This window comes from Pseudogymnoascus verrucosus, assembly GCF_001662655.1.
Source record: "Pseudogymnoascus verrucosus strain UAMH 10579 unplaced genomic scaffold scaffold_89, whole genome shotgun sequence".
Taxonomy (NCBI): domain Eukaryota; kingdom Fungi; phylum Ascomycota; class Leotiomycetes; order Thelebolales; family Thelebolaceae; genus Pseudogymnoascus; species Pseudogymnoascus verrucosus.
This window is the reverse complement of record NW_017263740.1, coordinates 10261-34493: the sequence shown is the minus strand read 5'-3', so window position 1 is coordinate 34493 and position 24233 is coordinate 10261. Positions and strand designations below refer to the sequence as shown.

Below are 24233 nucleotides of genomic sequence, written 5' to 3'. Positions count from 1 at the left end.
TTCACACTCACATTCACATTCACTCACACCACACCACCTCGGCAACCGGACATCCCTATCTCCTACGCTCATGCACACACGCATACAGATACACCAGCACTCCTCCTGGGACGGACGGGGTGGCTATTTATTATCATTGGCCCTCCCTGTGCTGTTCCTCCCAGCGGCTGTGGTTGTGTGTTGTATTGTGTTGTGCAGTGTAGTGTAGTGAGTGAGTGACACGGAGGTGTTGGGGGGACGACAGGAGGGAGGGAGGATCAGCAACTTATATACGGACTCTTGTATGACAGATCTGGTGTGTGTGTTTTGGAGGGAAGTAGGTGGGTAGGTAGGTAGGTAGGTCTAGGCGTATTTTCTTTAGGGGTAGCAGACAGGCAGAGGGAAGGTCCAGCCACCACCTCCTATGCTGTTGTACTCCTAGCTGTTAGATCCAGGCGGGTAACGACAGGAGCAAAACACTCCCGACGATGAGTCTGTGTTCTGTGTTATATTATACCTTGAGGGTAGTGAGTGACACGTAATACCACCGTGCTGTCCTGCTGTGGTGTCGTTACAGCGCGAGAGGGGCGGTTGGTACGGCGTCATATCATTCAGTTGGACAGACAGGAAGTTTGTCCGAGTGTTTATTTTTAGAGTACTGTCTGTGGTACGCTACGGTGTTACGATCTCGGAGACGAGTGTGTGTGTGTGGTATAGCAAGCAAGCATGACCGTCCGTCAGAGAGTCTAGTCGTCTGTGCAACGGGAGCGTGGGTGTCCTGCCTGTCCTGACTAACTTGTCGGGGGGGGGAAGGTAAGGGTATTAATGACGCCGGCCGGAGATATTTGGTGCATGTGCTGGAGGTAAGGGGGGGGTATATGTGTGTATGTGTGGAAGGGTTTGGGGAAGGATTGTGGAACGGGATCGGGGAGATCGAGGGGGGGGGCGTGCAGGAGGAGAGGGTGGAGGAGGAGGGTAGGGGAGGGTAGGGTGACTTGGGGAGGGAGTGGTGGGTGGGTGTGCTGGTGGTGAGGAGTGTGATGTGTGTAGAGGAGGGTGATATGTGAGTAGAGTTGGGTGTATAGGTAGGGAAGTGAGGTGAGGAGTGTGATGTGTGTGTAGAGGTACAGTAGGGAAGTGAGGTGAGGGTGTTCATGTGTGTTAATGACGCCGACTACCAATCAGCAGCTGTGAAGTGAGACTTTTAACCTGACATTCCAGCGAGACAGACAGGAGAGACAGAAAACGAGAAGTGGGAAGAGACATGTTGTAATTATGGTGAGAGGCGGTGTAGTTAGGGTAAGAGACACAGTAATTAAAACTGAGACTGCATATCTTTCAAAAAATATAAAAATAAATAAAAAGTTGGTTGCACACAGTGAGTGGAATTGTAAATATAGTAAATAAATAGCTGCATGGTAAATAAAATAAGAAGTTGAAATAGAAATAGAGATGGAGATAGAAATAGAGCCATAAAATAAAGGATGAGTGCAGACGCAGAAGTATGCATCTAGGAGTCTATTTCATATACGACGCGGCTGAGGGAGGGAGGGAGTAATGCAGGGAAGAGTCTGTATGCAGCCAGACTATTAGTATAGTATTGTACTATATGCAACCAGAGCATAGATAGAATAGCTAGAATCGTAATAGTAGAGCACAGGTCAGATTTGTCTACTTCTATAGTACCATAGTATCGTATCTATGGCAGTAGGTATGGTTGGTTGGTAGTACCACAGACAGACAGATGATTATTTACGGACCGAAACCATAAACGCATGAAAGAGAACCGCGGCACACACAGAGAGATGATCAGGTTTCTTTGATCCTTTGACCCTTTGACCCTTTGACCTGGGCTTTGACCCTGATCTTAGCCGTGACTAAAGGGCCTCGAGATCGTTTGATCGAGTGATCACAGATCGATGATGATGATCGATCCTCCGAGGCGCGTCGGTTGTGCGTCCAGGCTACTTGAGTAAAGTATAGTACACAGGTGTAGGGGCGGGTAGGGGAGGGTAGGGGAAATAGAAGAAGTAGAGTACTTGCACATGTAGTCTGCAAGTGTACTTACGCTGGTGTTTGTGTGCTGTGGTATGCTGTGTGTGTGCTGTAGTACTCCGCGGAGTTGTATGGGAGAGAGAGTTACAGTATGGATGGTGGTGTACTGTATGTAAGATCTCGCAGTACGGTAGAGTTATGTTATGTTACTGTGGGTGTGTGTGTGTGTATGTAAGATCACAGTACTACTATGCACTAACTAGCTGAATAGACCCTTTATGCTCCCTCTGTGCACACACAACACACAACACACAACTCGCATACTCGGGATCCCGGAGTCTCGCCTCGCCTGCAGCCGTCTGCAGGACAGTAGAAACACAGTAAAGCACAGCACCGCACGGGCACACGCACAAGCCAGAGAGAGGGTGGAGGAGGGAGAGACATGTGAGTGGACAGGCCAGGCAGACCAGATAGGCCAGACCAGACACACATGAACGAACACTACCCATCCACTCCTACCCTACAGTACTGTACTCAATGCTTGAAGGTGGTCTATGCTAATACTGTATCCAACTCAACTGTCTGTGTGTTCGGTTAGAGAGGAAGCGACTTTACTTAGACTACACCCATCGGACTCGACTACACCCACACCAAACCACATCCAAGCAAGGGACGGACGTGCAGCCCGCTACTCCCGGCTCTACTAGACTACTGCCCGCCACCATCTCCGCCACCATTCCCCACTGGTGCCGCCAACTCCACTCTAATGGCAGAGTGAGTGTCAGCTAACTGGCAGCCACCCACAGCCACCCACAGCCACCCACCGAAACTAACTGTCCACTACTGTCAGTCAGACCCCACTGTAATCCCCCACTCCCTGCGTCCCCTTGCGTCCTGGATCTTCAGGCTGGCCAACCACATGCCCCCCTAACCCTGGGCTGCGATGCATCCGCCACCCACCCACCCACCCACCACCCCAACCCGCCTACCTGAATACGGAGAGCGAGACCGAGCCGAGACGTGGGAAGATGTACTTGCATAGAGTACTCTACATACCCAACAACCGTAACTCAGGCTTTTCCCATTTCCCAGCTGTCTGTCCTCCCAACCAGAAGGTACCAGTAGGGTGTCCAGATGTTTGTTTTTCGTGGGTGTGTCTGTGGGTGTTCCTCTCCCAGCTGCTTATTCTTCCTCCTCCCAGCTCTCCTAGCCCTCTGTCCTCCCAGCCAGCCACCAGCCAACTACAACTACAACTACTACCAATCGAGCCCTCTCAGTCAGTCACTCACTCATTGCCACTACAATCCTCTCTCACACCGTATATCGTATTCTTACACAAGGTATACAGTACTATGAACTCTCTCTACTCCCTCCTCTCCTACACTGTCTGTCTCTATTCTCGTATTTCTACACATTCCATTCACACACAAGTACCCACTCCCCTACCCACTCCACCCACCCCTACCTCCCGATGTCTTACCCCCTGTCACCCTCTCTCTCTCCCTCTCCCACTTTCTCCCACCCGACCTGTCTCTCTCCCTGCCTCTCCCTTCCTCTCGCCTCTCTTCCCTCCAACCCTTGCTTTCCCACCAACCCTACACCTTCTCCCACAAATTCCCCGCCATCCCCGATCAAGCCTCCATTCCCGCGCCATCCTCTGTCCCGTCCCGTGCCCACACCCCGTTCTATCCTAGTCCCTGTCCCATCCATCTCCACTTATCTCCACTCCAACCCTTGCCACTTCTCTTCTTCTTCTTCCCCTTCCCCTTCCCACCTCTCCCACACCCTCTTCCCACTACCCACCACTCTCCAAATTCCCAATTCCCAAATCCCTAATGTACCCTACATGTGCATAAATCACAGTGTGCTCAGTGCACTTCCCATACCAAACTCCCACCTCTCCCAACTCTCCCACCCTTCACCCACACCACACCCACCACCCACCACCCAGACTCCTGTACTCTCTCTCTCTCCGTCTTCCATACTAGGTACTTCCAGTACTACATAGCAACCACTGTTATTCTATGTACACCATGTACTCTACTTACTTTCCTTACCCACAACACAATCCCAAAACCCACATTTCACATCCCATCCCATCCCATCCCATCCCATCCCATCCCACGCCCCCCAATTCCACTTCCCTTCCCTTCCCATCCCCAACCAACCAACCACATCCTACACTGCCATCCCTTCAAACCCTTACTGGCCCTTTTACTGGGTACTTCCCTCTCCACTCCTCTCACTATTCTGACTGCTCCCTCTACTATTTCCCCGAACCTCACACTATTGACACTCCTCACACTCAACCTCACCCACTCGTTGCCTCTCTCCTCTCCTTCTCCCGCTCTAGCCCTCAAGGAAATTCCTCTCCTTCTATTGCTTCTTCCCTTTCTTTGACTACTTCCCTGTTCCCTCCCTCCCCCACCCACCCACACCCCCAGTACGGACCACCCTAGTACGCGCCTTGTTACATTATCCTACCGAGATTCCACCCTCCCCGAACTCCCCAACCCTTGTGTGAACGAGGCCTAGGTCGGTTCGGAAAGGAGACTCCTCACAATCCACCCTTCTGTCGCTCGTTGCCGCGTCCCTTCCGCCGCCCCATCCCAACCTCTCCTTCGCACACCCAACGTCGTCGTCGTCCGAGAAAAAAAAGAGAGGACAGCGAGTTCGAACTCTCTACGCCAAACGACAACCGCAGAGGGAGAGACTCGATACCCATCGTCGTCGACAAACATTCTCGACACAATGAATGCAATGACTCGCCCACAGGAGACGGCGACGGTGACGCGGATGACGGCCGAGGGCCGCAAGCTCAGCTACGAGCTCAAGGTCATTCAGCAGCCGGAGCGCGCGAGAGCATGTGGCTCGGGAGCCAAATGTGAGCACAACGCGTCTGAACAAAGGTCCTCCTCGACTTCTTACTGACATCCCATAGCTTCTGCCGACCGCAGACCTGTCGACCCACCGCCCGTGGTCGAGTTGAAGATCTACGAGATTGACGCACAGAATCTCAAGAACGACATCACCTTCTCCTACAATGCCAACTTCTTCGTCTTCGCCACACTCGAGACTGCGCGTCCCATCATCCACGGCCGTGTCCAGCAGACCGCCCAGCAGATCCCCGTCCTCACCGGCATGCCCGTCTCTGGCATGGCATATCTCGACCGCCCAACCGAGGCTGGCTACTTTATCTTCCCCGACCTGTCAGTCCGCCACGAGGGAAAGTACCGCCTGAGCTTCAACCTGTACGAGGAGACCAAGGAGGACAAGGACAAGGATGGAGAGTCGGCCACCGATGCCCGACCAGTGATCAAGCAGAACCCAGACGAGCCAACGGATTCCTTCGATTGGAGGCTCGAGATCAAGTCCGAGGCCTTCACCGTCTTCAGCGCGAAGAAGTTCCCCGGACTCGCAGAGAGCACCAGCCTGAGCAGGACCGTGGCGGAGCAAGGCTGCCGCGTGCGCATCCGTCGTGATGTGCGCATGAGGAGACGCGAGGGCAAGGCTGCTGATGAATACGACGAGCGCGCAGACGCCAACGGATATCGCCGATCCACGAGAAGTGCCACCCCGGTTGAGCCTTATAGCCGCCAACGATCATTGAGCAACAGCAACAGCGAGATCAAGCCCGAGTACGCACACCGTCGCCCCTCGGCCGACGCCTACCCACCACACCCATCATACCCGGCACCATATAATCACGGTCCGGCATCCACACCGCAGCAAGGAGGATCCTACCTGGGATTTGGCGGGCATTCCGCGCAGCAACCTCAATTCCAGACTCCTCAGTTCGCGCAGCCTGCTCCTCCTCCACCCGCCCAGCCTCAACAACCACATCAATCCGCTCAATCGCCATATCACCAACAAGCACCACAGTACCCGCCCCAACAGTCACCAGGCGGCTACAGTTACCCAGAGAGGCCGCAGTACGGCCAGTACCAAGCCCCGAGAGATTATGATCCCGAATACAGACGCCAATCCCTCACCAGCGCACCTCTCCCACAACCACAATACCCCCGCGAAGAACAAGACTCGAACCACGCCTCCTCCTACGCACCCTACCAATCCCGCACCGAGGCCCCAGTCCTCGCACCGATCAAGATCTCCACCACCCCCGCCTACGAACCCAAGCACGAACTCGCATCCTCGCCCATCCCCTCTCTCCCCTCCCACCGCCTCTCACTGGGCAGCCTCCCCAGCCCCGGCGACCGTCCGGGATCGTACATGTACCCCTCCCTCACATCATCCACATCCGCTGCCGAGCCACAGCGCGCCGGCAGCAAGCGCGCATTCGAGACGGTTTTCGCGAACAACGCGCACACGGGGTCGCTGCACAATGGCGAGAGGCCGTCGAGTTCGCACAACGGCGGTCCTGCGCAACTGGATAATGAGGAGTTGACGCAGCAGCATAAGATGGAGTATAGACGCGCGGGTGGCGAGAGGCTTACACGCGCGGTGCGGGATTTCGAATAAGCTGCTTGAGTGGCCTGGATGCGATCGATCTTGAGTTTCGAGCAGGGAGGAGAGTCGTATATACGTACACCCACGCACTTTGAGAGGGACGGCAGGTGCGCTGGACTACACTAGACAACCTCCTTCACCTCAACCACCACACCACCATTTCTACCCCCCGCGACTTCAACAGCGCCCACCCACCTCACCACCACACAACACGAAGCCTCTAGACGACGGCGGCCCCTTTCATTTTACTTGTTCCTCGGATTTTTGTTCGGATTATATCACATCTACTCACGACCCGCGCTGATGCGCAACAACACCACCACCGTACCACCACCACCGCCACCCACACACTACAAGACTTTCCTACGTCCTTCCTCGCTGTGCGCATGGGGTGCAGTTGTAGCGGGCCCCTCCCCCCTCATTTTCTGCCCAAGCGGAAAAGGATGGGGGGCGGAGGGGTGCTCCGTACTGTAAAACTTTAGGAGGGGATATGAAGGAGGGGGTTGTTTTATGACTTGAAATACTTTCTTTTTCTTTTAGCTCGTGTCTTCTTTTTTTCTTCTGATGGCTGTTTTTTGGCTGTTTTTTTTGTTGTAGGGAAAGCGCAAAGGTCTGGCTACACTGCCGTCTTTTTTTTTAGGGATAGTTTTTTGGGAATATGAGATGGGGGAGATTTTAAAAATTATGTGTTGACTTGATGATTGATTTGTGAAGTGAATGTGAGTGATATGATGTCGACCTGCTTGGTGTGATGTGCAAAGTCCCCGATAGTAATGTTGACACATTGGAGTAGGGAAGTCAGAGTGCCACCGAAATAATATTAACTATGCTTGCTTGCTTGCTACGCTACGCTTTACACACATTGTCCACCTTCATCTGCTCATCATCCCTCCATTACCAAACAAATCTCTCCATCCATACCTCGCTCTCCAGCTTTCGCAATTTGTAAATAAGCAGAACATAACTCGTTACCTCATCATCAAATCTCCATCGACGCGCAATGCCGCTATTATCAGTACAGTACAGTTTATCATCCATCATTCGTAACGCCCCTCTATGCCTTCCCCACCATTCCCCTTAACTCCTGACACGAGTTGATTTCTGTAGTGACGATGGGTTTAAAACACATCAGGCCCCCACTCAAAACTGTCCATCGAAGTCGAACTTGTAATTTTCCCCCCTCTCGCAGCTGGGATATTCTCCTTGGTATCCTTCGTCTTCTCCTCAACCTGCTTCTCCACCTGCGCAATCTCAGTACTCTTCACCCTAGTCTTATCAACCTTCTTCAATTTCCCCGTCCCCTGTCTCATCTGACCCTCACCCGCCTCCGTCTCTTGGAGGCCAACATTGCCGCTAGTGACAGTAATAGCATTCCCATCCCCGACTTCACCCTCAGTAGGCGTATCCTTCCTGCTCCCCTTGCGTGGAATCCTACTCCCCTGCGTCTCGAGCGGAAGACGCTTCTTAACAATCAACTTCGGCGTCCCCTGCTGCTTGGCGCTGACAGACACGAGGACGGCTTTCTTCTCTGGGTCCACGTTCTCGAAACTGGGGTCTGAGGAGGAGCTGGAGTCGGGGAGGAGGAGTTCGGGGCTGGGTTTCTCGCGGGGAGTGCTGTTGTGGTTGCGGGATTTTTTGGCGGGGTTGGGGGCGGGCGTGGTGGTGATTGTGCTGTCTGCATCTGACGGATGGGAGGAGGTGGAGGTTGTGGTGGAGGTTTTGGTCATGTTCTTTCGCTTCTTGGAAGGGGTGGCTTGGTCGGCGTCATCTTGGCCTGCTGCGGCGATGTGAGACTCTCTGTTTGGATATTCCCGAACCGACGAGGAGAAGCTGGACATGCTGGGACGGCCGGGGGTCTCGCCATGGCTGCGTGATGAGGAGAGACTGATCTTGTCATCTGTAGTCAAGGCTGCGCCGATATAGCTTTGCGTGGACTCGTTATGGTGGGTGTACCCATTCAACAGAGATTCCGACGGGAGGGATGACAGTGCCCCAGGAATGAATCGGGATTTCCCACCCCGGGCCTGTGGTGGCGGGAGGCCGGTGGTGCCTAGTGATTTCACCAGCTCGAGACGCGCAGCTTCGAGTTTAGACTCGAGGTTGCTGACGCGTTTGACGAGCTTCTGCTGCACCCTGAGGTCCTTGCGGGAGAGTTTATGCTTCACCGACTTCGGCGGGGCGATAGAGCCGTAGGTGAAGGATGATCTGCTTTCATTGCTGTGCAAGAGCTGGTGGGATGGCACGGAGTACAGGTCGGCAGGGGTGGAAAGTTTGCTTGTGCCCTGTTGAGCAGAATAGTCGTCGCCGCCGAATCCTGCCATGGGTGGCGGGGTGTCGAATACCATTCCATATCGTTTCTGGGATGGTGGTGCTTGCTCTGAAATATCGACGCCTGAAGCGTTCACGGATGACCGCGGGTTGCTCCAGATGGCAGAACCACCAGCCGGACCAAATCGACGCCCCGGGGTGGGTGCGATGTTCTTCACTTCCCTATACGCTCTCTCCAACTTGGCTTGAGCTTCGGCATCGGCCTTGTCGTCGGGGACTTGGGGATCCTGCGATTTTGACCATATCTTCCAGTTTGACGGATTGAAGGAAGCTGCCAGGGACTTTCCGAAGCGGAATATGGTCGAGTGACGGTTTGCTTCATTTTTGGCTTCTCCCGCCACTGCTGGTACGGAGTGGTTGGAGTTGCGGATCAGCTTGTTGCGCTGTAGCTTCCCATTCTTGGTGCACTCATTTTCCCCGGCACAGTTCAACTCGGTCTCAGTGACCACATACTTTCTTGGCGGCTTTTGGCTCGCTCTGTTCCTCATGCTCCCTTCAATGAACTTGGATGAGCGCGGTTGGACGCCATCGTCAGAATAATTGCTGGTTGGGGAATCAGGTCCGTCAGCTGCAGCGCCTTCAACGGCCTTCCCATTGCCCCCAAGTGGCCAGTCACTGGTGCGGTGACGCTTCTCGAACGGGTCATCTTCATCAAGGTGGCGTCCATCGCTGCCACTTCCGTAGTTACTGGCACTGTCTTCCTCTTGCGAGTACCCTGAGAAAGTGTGACTAAAAAGTCTCTTGCTTCCTTTGGAGAAAGATTTGGGGGCTTTCACATCACCCTCAGGCTTGCCCTGTGGAGTGTTGCTTGGAAACTAGTGATGTTAGCCTTGCATTCTTTTCTGGGGTGCAGAACGACGGCGCTGTGGGTGGATTGTATGCTCAGTGATAGTGAGATCAGATACGACCTATACTATACACCCCAAATCAAGCTGAAAATAACTTACCACGTGCGGATCCATGATGGTCGTTGCTGCTGCTCACGTATGGCCCTTGCTTTGTATGACCATAAAGACAAAGCTTGAGACAGTTAACTTGGGTGAAGGTAAAGAATGTTGGTGTGATGAGAGGCTGCTCTGAGCTCTTCTGTTGGTCGTCACGTCCTAGATAATCGGGAATGTAAATAGTAGATGATGTATCTGTGGTTGTTGTTGTTGTGAGTCCGCTCTGGAACCCGGACAACGAAGGGACCGTAACAGGGTAACAGCGTAGCCTTGTTGACCCTGTTACTACGCGTATTTCCCCACCACGATGGACGTAGTATGTATGTACTTAATCGAGTAGGAGTATCAACATTCAGCGTTGGACATGTACTGGTTGAATTGTGAATTGTGAATTTGTGAAGGTGAGGTGATGTGATGTGGATAAGCTTTTGTTATTCTTGAGAAGAAGAAGCAGGAGAAGGATAGGAGAAGTGTCTCATCATAATCTCTTCATAATATAACAGCGGTGTATGAATGAGATGAGCGAGATGAACGAGATGAGCGAGTTTCACACACCTATTAAAAGTTATGTTTTGAATTACACAAGTACGTACGTAGCAATCGAGTCGTGCTTACGGAGGTAGTCATGCTTTTATGTTTTTATTATGATTATATTTATATTTCATAGAGGATGTATTGGACAGTATTTTATTGGTTGAGATACTCGCACTCTAAGGGTCCCTTTTCGTCCATTTGCCTTCCCGCAAAAGTATTTCTGAATTTCACCCCGTCGATTACTCTACAAAGTGACTTTTTGATACTTTACTAACCCCCCAAATTTATACGCGATAACAAGGTACTGGTACTTTGCAGCCCCCCCAGTTTCGCCTGTCAGTGTACGAAGAAGTAGGAACGCGTAGACTGCCAAGCCTTTCTTCGCTCCAGATCCCTCAACGTCGGCGATATCGAACCTCGACCTGCCTGTTGTACTGCACAACCACTCCCCGCAGCCATCACCATTCAATCGCTGCTTCACTCTGGACCTCCTATCGCTGCCAGAGGCATCCGATCATTGCGATAATACCTCCAACATCGACTCGATCCGACTCACGCGATCCGTTGGGCACCACACCATCGCCTCCCTCGAAGACTCAACCGCAAAAGATCCATTCATCCCACCCCTATTGAACTCAGCATCTGCGATAAAGATGTCCGGGCGATAGGTTGCGATTCAATTTCAATACTCTTCATTGATCAGCACCCGCGAAAGACGACCGTCGGGCTGGGGGTTGTTACGAGGCGTCAATCCTATCTCCCGCACCCAGGACACGCCGGTGAATAGACCGAGCCCGATAAACGAAGGCGATGCCGGGCACTGAGCCGTATTCGTCTCCCTTCATTCTTGATTTGGATGTGTCGGAGGATCCAGACGACCAGGATTTCGAGTTCTTCAACCCAGGCACGCCATACATAGCTTCGGGAAGCCCTGGTGCTTTCCTGGACCAAAACCTTCCTCCCGGAGAGAGGAGAGCGAATTTTGGCTCACCTGCGATAGCCCAGAAAGGCAGCACTCAAAACAGGAGTTCCGCCGTTGCGACAGGCCCACGGACGCCCTCGATACCTTCCTCAGATTCTCCAGGCGGCTCTTTTCATGACTCGTCCTCAGACTCCTCAACATACAATAAACGAAAGCCATCATCAGAATCATCAGAACCTACCTTCGAAGCTAAAGACGCCTCAATGAATGATGCTGAGATGGGCGATTGGAAAGTGGAGGGGGGACATGGACCGGACGATTCAGAGGCCTACGGGCCATACAGCGCCACAACGGCCTCGTCCTCGACCGCTACAGCGTTCGATTTTAACGATAAGATAATGGAAAACGATTTCGACTTTGATAGTGCTGCAAGCAGCCCAAGCCATTTCGCCTCCGCCATGAAGTCGCCGGAAATGCCAACTATCAAGCATGACACTTCAAGTCGAAATACCCCAGTTATGAAGCATAGAGCCGCAGGTCACCGTTCGAAGTCCTCGGTGAGTTCCCTAGTTGATAGCTATAGCAATTTCCAGTCAAAGAACTAACGATTATTAGCAAAATTCTATCACAAACAATATGCACGGTCTGACGACCAACGCATCCCGCGAAGCCTCTCCTTTGTCCACAATGATCACGAGCCAGGAATCTTCACCATCAGTATTCTTCAACAATTCTCCGTCCCCTTCCGGCGGAGTAGAATTTATCAATGGAACGATGCTTGGTAATGGGGCACAGAACAACCCCTGGCAAACAAGCTACGACTTCAGCATACCAAACTCGATGGTGAATGGCGGAAGTTTTATGCCTATGCGCATGAACAACAGCATTCCCCAACAGATGCCTTTCTCGGCTGGCATGTCTCTTATGGATAACATGTATAAGCCAGTTTTGGCCATTCACCCGACTCCATTGAAGTCGAGAGTAGAGACTCAAATCCCTATCAAGATGACGCTATTCCCGTTTCCTCCGGGTATTACAAAGCTCCATCTACCTACTCACACTATTTCGAAGCCCAAACTGCTGGCGAAACAGCCCCTCACCAAATCACCTGATACCTTAGAACTCACAACAACCCTGGTTTGCACCAGTGCGATGCAAAATCCAGAATTTCGCCGACGAGCCTTTGAGCGTGCTGCGGGAGCTCCCAAAACTTCAGAGTCGCGTTCAGAGGACGAAGCTGATACGGTAACCGACGATGATGATGAGAACAAGCCCCTGAACGGAGGGGAGGTGAAGATATGCTCTGGATGCATTACCCGTGAGCGTAAGCGTGCTGCGAGGAAGAAGGTCAAAAAGGTTGAAGAAGAAGAATCCTGGCACAAGGACGAAGACAAACGCGTGATCGTCTTCAACACCCATGAAATCAAAGACTGGCAACAGCCATCAAGCCAAGTGTTGTCCGATACGGTAGGAGACCGACGGGAACCAGTCGTTCACGAGGGCGCTTTACAAGTTGATGCTCCTATGCGCATTGCTTGTTATTGCAGGCATCAAAATGAGAAACTGGGGTTCCAGGTTATCTTCACAATCAAAGACTGGACGGGGCGACTGGTAGCTCAAGAGATTACATCTTCGATCATGATCACAGATGACCATAAGACACACAACATGCCTCCTCATTTAATGGGGCCAGGCGGCGCTGGTGTCAACGAACATGGGTACATGAATAACCCTGGCGTCGATATGAATTTCGATATGCCCATGGCATCGTTTCGTGCATCGCAGTCAAACACAGATGTGCAAAACCTCCAAAGGAACTACCCCTTATCATATGCTTCTTCTTCGGTACTTGGTACTCCTCAGGCATCTCAAAATGCCCCGAGCACGACGACTCCACGCAGTTTGTCGAGGCAGGCATCGCCTTCTGGATCAATTGGTCCGAGTAACAAAAAGCGAAAGGCTAGCGGGTCTAGCAAAGTCCCAAGCGGTCTCGCCATGACAAGACTCGAGACTATGCCGCAGCACCCTGGAGGCCTGAACCCTGCAGCCAATGGCTCGGGCGCTGCCTCATCTCAACCTCCATATGGAACTTCACCTAACATGTTCGCTTCCCCTCAAGACACAACGTTCAACCACATGCCCCAATCAGTACAACCGGGCCATACTCAATTTAACGCTGGGTCACCAACTCAAAACGGCAACGAGCAAGGATTTATCACCAATAATAATAGATCCCAAAGTATGGATAACCTTGCTCTGAACCAGCTATACTCGGCGCCAACCTCCACGCATCCAAGCCGCGCACCAAGTCCGAATAGTATGAGGAATAGCATACAGGCGTATCAACAGCAGCAAGCTCAGATTGCACAAGCAGTTGCTAATGGCCTATATGGGATGCCACTGCCGCTCAACCCCCAAAGGCCACCCACCATCCACAAGATGATTCCAAATGAAGGGCCAAAGGCTGGAGGGATTGAAGTAACGTGTCTTGGTAGCGGATTCTGTCAAGGCTTGGAAGTTATGTTTGGGGATGTGAAAGCCACTACCACGACATACTGGGGCGAAACGTCGCTTGTCTGCTTGCTTCCTCCTGCGACTACTGGCGGAACTGTTGCAGTCACATTCAAGCATCAGCACCAGCAGCAACTCCAGCCCTACCCGTCACCGCCGATCCTTAAGCAACAGGCATTCTTTAAGTATGTTGACGACGATGAACAACAGATTATAAGAACGGCTCTGTCTGTATTGGGGCACAAGATGACTGGGAGGATGGAAGATGTCCGTGACTTGGCACGAAGAATCGTGGGTGATGGACCATCATCTTGGGGTGCCGCTGGGGGTGCTTCACCGACAGGTGGAACGCAGCAACCACCTGTCTCTCGTTTCAACGCCGCCATATTCGGTGTTGACGTCGAAGCAACATTACTAAGAATACTGGACCTCATTGACTTAGATGATAGCTCGCATCTACCTCGCCTGAACATGCGACGAGCATCTGGTCAGACGATGCTTCACTTAGCGTGCTCATTGGGCCTTCATCGCTTTGTCGCGGCTTTATTGGCAAGAGGTGCTAACCCGGAGCCCCGTGATAAAGGAGGTTTCACACCGATGCACTTTGCAGCGATGCATAATCACCCTCAGATTATAAGACGACTCATTCTCTGCGGCGCAGATCCTTCGTGGAGGACTCTCCAGGGTTATACAGCCTCCGACTTATGCACATCCGAAGAAACTCTTCAATCCACTCGTCGTGTAGAGCGTCATAGCCGCAGGCGTAGTGGCGGCTCTATTCGTAGCAGGACAAGCAGCGCCACGTCCCTGCAGTCACTATGGGAACCGCGTCCAAATGGAGCTGAAGTTACGACATCGCCAGGTGTTAGTGACGACGCAGATGATACATCTGAGACCGAGGAGCCCGAATACAGCGATGAAGGAAGCGATGATGCTACACCCGATGAAGTATTTTGGATGCGCCCAAGACGCAGGAGCGCAGCTCCCCCAGACCTTGACACTTCGCTTTCAAATGAAGTCAATGGTCTCCCCGTCCCCACAACGGACGCCGTGGGAGCTGGGTTCGTATCACCGGCAGCAGCCATGACAGCGTTCCGCGATCATTTAACTGCACAGATTCAGCATATTCAACAGTCTATGCAACACCTTAACTTACCGCAAATCCCAAACCTACCAGACTACCAAGCATATTTGCCAACGGCACCTATGGTTCGCAGAATCAGCTCACTAGTACCACACATGGGCGCATCCAGAAATGCCGAGATTGGTCCAGCGAATAAAGAGGCAGATTCAAAATGGTGGGACCTTTTCTCCGGAACTGTATCGAATGCCCCTCCCGCATATGAGGATATCTTCCCCCATGAGGACGTCGACACCAAAAGAGCGTCGGCTACTCAGGCTGCAGCAGATGCGATCGCTGATGACAAATGCTCTACACTATACGACCAGGCACAGTCGTCTGGCTCGAGCGTGGCCTCGAGTTCCAAAACTTCATCGCAGGCATTAGAGAACCTGGATTCCAGTTCCAAGCACTCCATATCCGAAGAAGGACGTGCTCAAATCCGGCTGGCACATGGCAAAAAGATCCGATTCCGGAGTGATAGGAAGCTATTTTTCATTTGGGTATGTCATCCCCTTTCCCATTCTGTGCATGCAAAACGAACTTAACTAACTCCATATAGATTCCTATTCTAGTAATTATTGTGGCTACCATGCTCTACAACCGCGTACCCAAAGTATGGGCAGAGGGGACTCGACTTGTCAAGTCGTATGCTCGGTCGAGAGCTGAGCAGGCAGTGGAGACTTTGTAATTTACCAACCGTTTTTAAGGTTGTTCCCAATTTGGGATTATGACATTCAAGGACGCTTCTTGGGATGAGGGCTTGTTCAGTATTGGTGGGATTGAGATGATGGTTCTTTTATAGGGTGTTTACGAGGAGTGCGGTTGGGTACAGCGTGTTTCCCAGTTTGATATAATTGTTTACATTTTGTGGTTGTTAAATTCAGCCATGCCCCACTAAAGTCTCCAAGAAACAATGCGCCGTGATTGTGTGAGCGACTGATCCCTTTTTGACCAGTGAACGGACTGCCTTGCTGTAGTTGTTGAAAGACGCCGTCATGATTTGTTTTGCCTCCTCCGTGCCTGGGCCCGTTGGGCACCACTAACAGCTAACCTATCAGCCGCCTCGTTACTCGGATCATTTGAATGGCCCTTGATCCAGTTGAAAATCGTGCCGGATCCCTGCCCTTGCCGTTCCCTGATCCTCGCAAGAATGTCTACGACCAGGTCCTTGTTCATGACGGGCTGGTTGGTTGAGGTTAACCAGTTATTCGTCTCCCACTTCTTGAACCAGGTCGTCACACAGTTTATGCTGTAGTTGCTGTCTGTGTAGATGTGGACTTCACGGTGCATAGGCGCAATCTCAAGGGCGCGCAAAATAGCCGTGAGTTCGGCCCTTTGGTTGGTTTGAAGTTCGCCCTCCAATGCCTCGGAAATGTTCCTAATGGGCCAAAAATTAGTATTTCTTGCTGCATATACCAGGTCCATTCCAGTACAGCATCATCGTCAATGAAGTGCTCTGGATGGCAGGTTGAGACTCACCTATCATCTCCATCCCCAAAAAACACACCGACTCCTGCAACAGCTCCCACCTTTCCATTGGCTAAACTGCTGCCATCTGTATATATATTAAGAGGCTTCGACTTGGCATCGGCGGCACGAGATTTAGCAGCTGAGGTGGTGGCTGCTATCTGCACCGTACTTTGACTGGTCTTGGTCTGGTTGACCGAGGCCGCTGGAGACGTTTTTCTCCTCTTTGACGACACCGGAAGGCTCTCAACATCCGATACTTCATCGTCCGAATCCTCGGGTTGTTCATCTTCGTCTATCAATTCTGTGGTGCCTGAATCCACCTTGCCCGGGCGGCCCCCAGCTTGAACAAATGCTTCCGCCTCGCCCCTTGTGCTAAACCTTTTATATTTAGGTAGCTTCCATCCCTTTATCTGCTCTTGAGCAGTCGTCCAGTCCGTATATACACCAGGATTGTGGCCACTCGCCACGCCATAAAAACGGGCTTCTCCAACAGATGCAGAGGGGCCGGAGGTCGACTCTCTCCCAGATACAAATGCCTCTGCTTCGGATCGAGTAGAGAACGATTTGACTTGCAAAGTTAGACATAAAGCCAATATGAGGAATACAGAACAACTCACAGCTAGCGCCTTTGAAACCAGTAATGCTCTCCTTGCACTCGTTCCAATCAGAGTAGACGCCCGGGTGACGGCCAGCTCGCACGGCGTAGAATTTGGGCTGGTTGGCAGCTTTTCTCTTCTTAGAGGCCGACTCTGGCACGCCCTTCCCTCCCAATGCAGCCATCCTAGGCTCAGTAGTCTCGTGATAAAGAGGCGCGACGGTTGCTATAGAGCGGACAAACGGGCGAATTCCAAGCTGCACCCCAGGCACTAGGGCAACGGACGCGATTTCAAAGAGACGGCGGTTACTGATGAACCGGGCTGGTAATTTCAAAAGTTGCCTGTAGCGGAGTATTGCGTTTACAGGCCCTGGTTGTCACCAGAGGGAAGCTGTACGGGCCACCGTCTCCATGTGGCTGGTAGGTTCGCTCTTGCTCTCGAACAAAGACAAGATGCGACACGAACGATCTTATCCAATCAAGACCACTGAGTGGAAACGCAGCAGGTCATAAAGATATGAGCCCAAAATACACCAGGAGGATTTACGTTTCGTGTGTTTGCAGTTGAGACTCTGGGTGTAAGTCAGGCACAGCCTTCTCCCACTTCATTTGCTGGTACGTAGTCCCCGCCTTATGCAAGGCTGTTGAATCCCAAACGAGGCTTATCTTAGATTACTCCACGGCTCAGATGTACGACTGAAAGCTTCACGAAAGAACAAAGCAACGGGAATTATCATGTTTTATTTATAATTATGCTTGCATGTCACATCTATCGTTTAAAGGGGGAGGTTCATGGCCTTCGGTCTCCCACGCCAGCAACGACCAGTTCAACTCTTTTCTCCAGAACAGTCCATGCCCCAGTTGTGAAGTGTGGGGTTGTGCGACAGTTCCAGAGGTTGTGCCTTCGCTACAAAGCCCTCCTGTTGCTGGCGCTCGTGAGTCAATGACGACTCTGCCAAATCTGGAGTGTAACAGCGCCATGGAACACATGACACAAGGCTCATGGGTCAAGTATATCTCCAGGTTGTGACACAGATATCCGTCTGGGGATACTGTACTCTCGTTGAAGACAGAATGTTCTTCAAGATGCATGGGCATATCAAGAAACATTGCGCTTTCCAGTTCATCAAGGGATGATGGTGGAGGCGCGTCGCCCTTTTTCCTCTCAGCCGTTCTCATTTTCTGGGCAATCATGCCTATAGCGCGCAGAATGGAATGTGCCATGACATTACCTTTTGGGGAACTCCTCCCCTTGGCCCAGCGTGCATCTCCGGCCAGCGCCAAAGCACGAGTGGTGCCATTGTCTCTCTGGACAATAACTGCGCCAGTACCCTCGCCGGTCCCAGAGGCTACCGAGGCCTGGGCAACGCTGTGGGCCATTCCCATCCATTTGTCCAGATCACCGGCCATCTCATCCTCCGCTCGAGAAAGTATATGTGGGTGTGGGCCAAATGGATTGTTCTTCTTATATACTGTCGGCCAATGTGTTGTAGTCCATTTCGTGGCCTGCTCCTGGGAGGTTGGCGCAAGTTGCGGCACAGGAATTGTCCAGACCGCCGGCGCACTGTGCTCTGACAATGGCAGCACATTAGAGATACACTCCTTTAACGCTGGAAGGTCCATAGAAGCTGTGGGAGCCACCAGCAAGCAAAGGCTTGCCTGGCCATCGGCAACAGGGGCGGCGGTATCGGAAGGGGAGACCAGCAACTTCAAGTGCGGGGGTAGGTCGTGGAGCTTCGCAAATCGTCGTAGGTGCTGTAAGTCGACCGCATACTCATCTTGGATCAAAGAACGCACCGCACTCGCATATGTCAGCATTCGAACCCATTGACTTGTGTCGGCAGCTAACTCACCTCAGTACCGAATTGGCAGATTTGATGGGGACAGTTGTGATGTAGACATCAATGGTGGAGTCCCCGGCTTTCAGCTCCAGTAAGGTCTTCAACGGTTTGAGGCGCCGCACTGGGGGTGGGATGGTGGCCATGGGGGTAGGGATAGGCCTTGGTCACCGCATTTCCGGAGTATCAGCAACGTGGGAAAGCGGGGTTTGGTTTGGAGGCAAAGGAGGCTGAATACTCAGATGGGAGCATCGGCCGTAGAAAGTCGAGCTGGGCAATGCTTTTACTGGCAATCATAACGTAATTCCAGCATAATTGTAGGCTATCTCTTATCGCACGTGATGTCAATTTTACGGTGGGGGGGGGATTACTCCGGCCAAAAGCAAAAACTAAGGCGGTACAAATGGGCAGAAATCTTTTTTGAGGAGGCTAGGAGACGCTTGTTGTTCTCAGTTTCGTGGTGTGGATGTCCGTACCTGTTGTACCCTCTCCGCTAGACTTAATTAAGCGTCCACTAGGGTAATACTTCGGCGAGTACTTGCTGTAGGAGTCACTCATTAACAATATTTACATTGGTGCTGTTATATATTGCTATATCCCTTCTAATACTCCGGACATATATCATATATTGTGAGGAAGAAGGAGATGAGGGAAGGTAGCCAGTACAGATGGTACGGCCGGCATAGCTGGAAATGCCTTTTGATTGTGCTACTCATGCCTCATAGAATCTAAAGTATCACAATACCTATGTCTCCAGCCGCGGAGAAGAGAACGTACCACACTACCACACAACTCGTACGGCGAGTAGAGTCATAAAGGGTCAGTAAGTTACAATGTTGCTCACAGTTACTGGTGTGATGCTGTGATGCTGTGAGTCTCAGACAAGGTTTCTCCGCCGTCGCCGCCGCCTCGTTTCCATTTGGACAAACTAGTACGAATCATGCATAAACGTGGGGTTCAAGGCATGCGTCGACAGGGAAGGTAGGTGCGATGGACTGTGTTTCGAAGGGTACGTGGAACTATATTTCCAGCTATACGGAGTGTGGATGGATGTACTTCGGACCGAACGGATGGAGGAACTCTAATGTATATATAACGTGGGCACTCATATAACATATACCCTACAGTCGGGGGCATATATATGGGATGATATGTAACTTACTATAGCAGGTATCATATGGGTGAAATAGATTACTATACTCCATATACTAGCATATACATACTACCACACACTACTACATACTACTACATACTACTTACTGTACTTCATATATTGCTAGATATCAAGTGTCACCTAGGATGTGCGTACCTAAGCCTAAAGTAGACACGTTGGAAAGGGGTGGGGGGGGGTTCTAGGGATTGTTCCTCGGAGATCTGGCATGTAAGACGATATACTAGGTACGATATGATCGGAGTGATATATGTACCCTATTATAGACTATACTACAAACTATACTACAGTCTGTAGAGTGTGAGGCCAGGCTATGGACAGAAGGAGAAAAAGAGAAGACACACCACCCATCTAGAAGATCTCCTCACATTCCATATGCAGACATTCTAGACATCTAGACATCTAGACAACTAACTGTTGGTGGCTTCGGGGAGTACAAACACATCCCGTACCGCGTGCCTTTGTCTGCATGTACCCTGCCTGCACCCACTGCAACCCACTGCACCCAGTTTCGTGCCGATTTCCCCGTCGGGCGCCTGAACCGCCTTAGTGTGTCGCCAATCGCACTGGTGACAGGCCTTAAGCAAAGCTAAATTCTGCTAAAATCTGCTAAAATCTGCTAAAATCGCCAAATTCCATGCATCTCCCCGGTCAAGCATGTCATTTATTGTACTCCAAGTAGCACTCCCCAGTACTCCCAGTACTCCCAGTAACGCCCCCGTACTCCAATTCTGACTCCAACTAACTCCAACCTACCACTAACGACTGACTTTATCCTTTTTGGTCCTTTTTGGTCCTCACTGATCGTCGCATACCCCAACAACTAACAACCACCTCTCTTCCTTCTTCCCAAAAAACCATATCCCCCAACAAACATCCAACTGAGCGCAACGACACAACCCCAAGGCCAAATCGACTCTTCGTCTCATCACAACTATTCTCTATATACTATACTATACAGTCTCGATCTGAGCGTGCCAGCCTCACCAGCTGAATTTCATTACTCCCGAAATTCTTAGCCAAGAACTCCAAGCAACTCACCAGTACCTCTTCGCCGGCACATCCGTCTCCCCCAAAAGTCTTTACAGCCTCAGCCTCAGCCTCACCTGTCCAGCCGAGTCCACGGCTCTATTACACCTTCAACCCGCCGGAGCCAATAATTGTCCCGAAACCCGCTATTGAGGACCTCAGTCTCTCGCTGCCTCGCAGTCCACTTGCAGGCGGCGGCACGCCCACGATATTCCTCGCCTGATGCCTCACTTCACTCCCGGGGCAGTTGTTGACAATGAAATCGCAGGTATGCGTTCACCATGGTATCTAGGTATGCCGTTAACTAATTCCGTCATAGACAGCTTGAGGCGACAGTCTCAACTCTCGTCCATCGGAAAAGCTGCAATCATGAGTAATGTAGTCGCCGTGGACACTTCCAATGATCACCACTCCAACAAAGAGACGCGCGAAATCAGACCAACGTCCCATGGCCTGGTACCGTCGCCATCTATCCCCAATGGCCTGGTGCCGTCACTATCCATAGCCCATGGGCTGGTACCGCCACCAACTCTTCCCCATGGACTGGTCCCGCCGATACCTATTCCCCATGGGCGTGTCCATCCGACGATTCCAAACGGCCATGGCTGCGGCTCACACGATGCTGGGAGTCACACCCCAAGCGAGGCTTCTGTTGGCAGTACTCCATCGACAGCACCCGGTAGCCCTCATCTGTGAGTTCCCATCCAGAAGCCCCATAGCCTTCCATGGTTTGTACTAATTTCCCTAACTAACAAAGTCGCAGCATGCCAATTAGACAAAACTCGGGTTCGAGCACACCTCGGACACGACCTCCTGCAACAACGCTTAATATTCCTGGGATGACACGGTCCAGGGTTTCTCCCGATGGCCGTATTGCAGAGCGAGATGTGGCATCCAAATTGGTGATTATAATGGTTGGTCTGCCAGCAAGGGGGAAATCGTACATTACCAAGAAAATACAACGGTATCTTTCATGGCAGCAGCACAACAGTCAGATCTTCAACGTTGGTAATCGACGACGAGTGGCAGCTAGTGCCCAACCAGGGTCATCCAACCTTACAGCCCAGATACAAGCCCGAGCAAAAGCAATGACAAACACGGATGCTCTCCCAGAGACTTCCAAAGTCTCGGGCACAATGGATGGACCCACCCAGGCTGCACATATACTTCTCAATGGAGTCGAACCTAGCCAAAACCAAGAGTCGGCTTCTCGAGACCATTCGGAGGAACCCAAGGCACCGATGGAGCCCTTTGACCAGAGTGCAGAGTTCTTTGACCCCTCTAACGCGCGAGCGTCCCAGGTGCGAGAGCAGGTAGCCATCTCGACACTCGACGAGCTACTTGATTATCTTTTACTCCAGGGCGGGTCTGCTGGCATTTTAGATGCAACGAATAGCACACTTGAGCGACGAAAAATGCTGTTCAATCGCGTCAAGGAACGGGATTCCAAGCTTGGCATACTATTCATCGAAAGTATCTGCGAAGACCAAGGGGTAAGGACATCGAGTCTAATTGTAAAGCTTATGCTAACCATACTACTATAGCTCCTGGAAGCAAATATGCGTCTGAAGCTATCTGGCCCAGACTATAAAGGCAAGGACCCAGTGACGTCCTTGGAAGATTTTAGAAAACGAGTTGCGGCCTATGAAAGCGCATATGTCCCGCTCGGCGAGTATGAAGAAAAAATGGGCATCCAATATATTAAGGTAAGGATTTGTTTGATTAGAACTTGGTAAAGAACGTCGCTAATCCGTACCAGATGATTGATGTTGGACGCAAAGTCATACACCACCAATTGAAGGGGTTTCTAAGCGGAGGAATAGCCTCATACCTAACCACGTTCAATCTTTCCCCGAGACAGATCTGGATTACCCGCCATGGAGAATCATATGATAATAGGGAAGGAAAGCTCGGTGGAAATTCCGACATTACGCCAGAGGGTCGCGCTTATGGTGCTGTCCTGTATAACTTCATGACTCAGAAACGAAAGGATTGGCTGGTAGAGCAAAAAGACAAAATTTTGTCCTCCAGCTTTCCACCACAACCTGGAGACAATACACCTCCGTATCCCGAGAGCCGCCTCGGCGAGCTCGACGAAAAGAATTTCTGCATCTGGACATCAATGCTCAAGAGAAGCATTCAAACAGCAGAAGATTTCGAGGCCGATGACGATTATGACGTAAAGAACTGGGAAATGCTCAATGAGCTGAACGCGGGTGATTTTGAGCGACTCACATATGAGGAAATAGAACACAATTTCCCGCTGGAATTCAACAAACGGAAGCAGGATAAGCTCCACTATATCTATCCTGGAGTAGGAGGAGAAGGCTACCTTCAAGTTATCAGTCGACTTCGGGATATGGTGAGAGAGATCGAGAGAATTACCGATCATGTCCTCATCATTGGACATCGCTCCATTGCCCGAGTCCTCATGGCTTACTTCATGGACCTAACCCGAAACGACATCGCTGATCTTGATGTCCCCCTTGGGATGTTATTTGTCATTGAGCCGAAGCCTTACGGTGTGGACTTCCATGCGTACAAATATAATGAAGAGAGCCAATGGTTTGACGAGGTGAAGGACTACAAGCCTCACAAGGAAACACGAAAAGGGAATTAATTAGTCGACTTGAGTTAACAAAAGAAGGGTGTTTGATTGCCACACAGGTAGTAGTTGCAGGAGTTATTGGTATGATTCGTGGCGTGGAGTAATGGGCAGCTTGGGTTAATGCGCACACATGGAGGGAAGGGACTTGTTTTTCACGCAATTACTTAGATTTTGGAGTTCGGAATTAATGTAGACAGGGTAATATGAAATGATTCATATATATGGCCAAGTTAATTGCCCTAAGTAGCTTGTGTAAGCCCATATTGTTAGAATAAATAAATATATACTAAGTTATGAAGAGGACGGACAGTTTATCCTACCTAGGATGGTTTAATGGTTTTAAACAGGCTTACATATATTTTTCACACAAATAGCAGAACCTTTTTTGTCTTATTAGTGTTTAGTTAATACACTCGTAGGTGACTTGACAACCGTAGGTAAATTGGCCTACTTAATAGTTAAAACAAGCAAGAATTAGTATTAGGTTTTAAGAGTTAACGTAGGTCGTGGCGTAACGGGTGTAATGGCGTAACGGGGGTATGTACCTTTACAGCTAAACTTGTAAGCAATAGTACTTAGAACCAAAAACTTCAAACCTAAATAACTCTATAAATAAAATTAGTGAACCTTATTCCTTATATATATTAGAACTGTATATAATACTCTTTTACATAAAAAAACGCTAGTAACACTATAATTGTTTTGCATAAGTTATTAAA

At 50.9% G+C, this 24233-nt stretch overlaps 6 protein-coding genes across 6 annotated transcripts; 3 read left to right on the top strand and 3 right to left on the bottom strand.

Moving 5' to 3' along the window:
- Positions 1 to 4392: 4392 nt before the first annotated feature.
- VE1 (velvet protein) lies at positions 4393 to 7135 on the top strand. The gene is made up of 2 exons (XM_018280035.2): positions 4393 to 4858; positions 4916 to 7135. The coding sequence occupies exons 1-2, from the start codon at positions 4726 to 4728 to the stop codon at positions 6451 to 6453; spliced, it is 1671 nt and encodes a 556-aa protein (XP_018125132.1). The 5' UTR covers positions 4393 to 4725; the 3' UTR covers positions 6454 to 7135.
- Positions 7136 to 7248: 113 nt separating this feature from the next.
- VE01_10641 (uncharacterized protein) lies at positions 7249 to 10367 on the bottom strand. Its single transcript, XM_018280034.2, has 2 exons — positions 9717 to 10367; positions 7249 to 9584 (listed from the first exon to the last, which is right to left on the bottom strand). The coding sequence occupies exons 1-2, from the start codon at positions 9729 to 9731 to the stop codon at positions 7560 to 7562; spliced, it is 2040 nt and encodes a 679-aa protein (XP_018125134.1). The 5' UTR covers positions 9732 to 10367; the 3' UTR covers positions 7249 to 7559.
- Positions 10368 to 10484: 117 nt separating this feature from the next.
- VE01_10640 (uncharacterized protein) lies at positions 10485 to 15698 on the top strand. The gene is made up of 3 exons (XM_018280033.2): positions 10485 to 11726; positions 11785 to 15303; positions 15363 to 15698. Exons 1-3 carry the CDS (start codon positions 11058 to 11060, stop codon positions 15489 to 15491), a joined length of 4317 nt encoding a protein of 1438 aa, XP_018125133.1. The 5' UTR covers positions 10485 to 11057; the 3' UTR covers positions 15492 to 15698.
- On the bottom strand, positions 15545 to 17436 carry VE01_10639 (uncharacterized protein). The gene is made up of 3 exons (XM_018280032.2): positions 16891 to 17436; positions 16283 to 16841; positions 15545 to 16181 (listed from the first exon to the last, which is right to left on the bottom strand). The coding sequence occupies exons 1-3, from the start codon at positions 17051 to 17053 to the stop codon at positions 15797 to 15799; spliced, it is 1107 nt and encodes a 368-aa protein (XP_018125131.1). The 5' UTR covers positions 17054 to 17436; the 3' UTR covers positions 15545 to 15796.
- Positions 17437 to 17592: 156 nt separating this feature from the next.
- On the bottom strand, positions 17593 to 19032 carry TAD3 (tRNA-specific adenosine deaminase subunit tad3). Its single transcript, XM_018280031.2, has 2 exons — positions 18722 to 19032; positions 17593 to 18669 (listed from the first exon to the last, which is right to left on the bottom strand). Exons 1-2 carry the CDS (start codon positions 18850 to 18852, stop codon positions 17619 to 17621), a joined length of 1182 nt encoding a protein of 393 aa, XP_018125128.1. The 5' UTR covers positions 18853 to 19032; the 3' UTR covers positions 17593 to 17618.
- A 1490-nt stretch (positions 19033 to 20522) lies between these two features.
- VE01_10637 (uncharacterized protein) lies at positions 20523 to 23894 on the top strand. The gene is made up of 5 exons (XM_018280030.2): positions 20523 to 21174; positions 21226 to 21598; positions 21670 to 22399; positions 22451 to 22612; positions 22666 to 23894. Exons 1-5 carry the CDS (start codon positions 21129 to 21131, stop codon positions 23524 to 23526), a joined length of 2172 nt encoding a protein of 723 aa, XP_018125129.1. The 5' UTR covers positions 20523 to 21128; the 3' UTR covers positions 23527 to 23894.
- Positions 23895 to 24233: the final 339 nt, after the last annotated feature.

What these genes read in the sequence shown, in the direction of transcription:
- VE1 (XM_018280035.2), top strand. Translation starts at nt 4,726, where the DNA reads ATGAATGCAATGACTCGCCCACAGGAGACGGCGACGGTGACGCGGATG. An exon ending in ATGTGGCTCGGGAGCCAAAT is followed by an intron (nt 4,859 to 4,915) that starts GTGAGCACAACG and finishes GACATCCCATAG; the next exon opens with CTTCTGCCGACCGCAGACCT.
- VE01_10640 (XM_018280033.2), top strand. Translation starts at nt 11,058, where the DNA reads ATGCCGGGCACTGAGCCGTATTCGTCTCCCTTCATTCTTGATTTGGAT. An exon ending in GTCACCGTTCGAAGTCCTCG is followed by an intron (nt 11,727 to 11,784) that starts GTGAGTTCCCTA and finishes AACGATTATTAG; the next exon opens with CAAAATTCTATCACAAACAA. An exon ending in GGAAGCTATTTTTCATTTGG is followed by an intron (nt 15,304 to 15,362) that starts GTATGTCATCCC and finishes AACTCCATATAG; the next exon opens with ATTCCTATTCTAGTAATTAT.
- VE01_10639 (XM_018280032.2), bottom strand. Translation starts at nt 17,053, where the DNA reads ATGGCTGCATTGGGAGGGAAGGGCGTGCCAGAGTCGGCCTCTAAGAAG. An exon ending in TGGTTTCAAAGGCGCTAGCT is followed by an intron (nt 16,842 to 16,890) that starts GTGAGTTGTTCT and finishes TAACTTTGCAAG; the next exon opens with TCAAATCGTTCTCTACTCGA. An exon ending in TTTGGGGATGGAGATGATAG is followed by an intron (nt 16,182 to 16,282) that starts GTGAGTCTCAAC and finishes TTGGCCCATTAG; the next exon opens with GAACATTTCCGAGGCATTGG.
- TAD3 (XM_018280031.2), bottom strand. Translation starts at nt 18,852, where the DNA reads ATGGCCACCATCCCACCCCCAGTGCGGCGCCTCAAACCGTTGAAGACC. An exon ending in TCTGCCAATTCGGTACTGAG is followed by an intron (nt 18,670 to 18,721) that starts GTGAGTTAGCTG and finishes GACATATGCGAG; the next exon opens with TGCGGTGCGTTCTTTGATCC.
- VE01_10637 (XM_018280030.2), top strand. Translation starts at nt 21,129, where the DNA reads ATGCCTCACTTCACTCCCGGGGCAGTTGTTGACAATGAAATCGCAG. An exon ending in GCACCCGGTAGCCCTCATCT is followed by an intron (nt 21,599 to 21,669) that starts GTGAGTTCCCAT and finishes ACAAAGTCGCAG; the next exon opens with CATGCCAATTAGACAAAACT. An exon ending in GTATCTGCGAAGACCAAGGG is followed by an intron (nt 22,400 to 22,450) that starts GTAAGGACATCG and finishes ATACTACTATAG; the next exon opens with CTCCTGGAAGCAAATATGCG.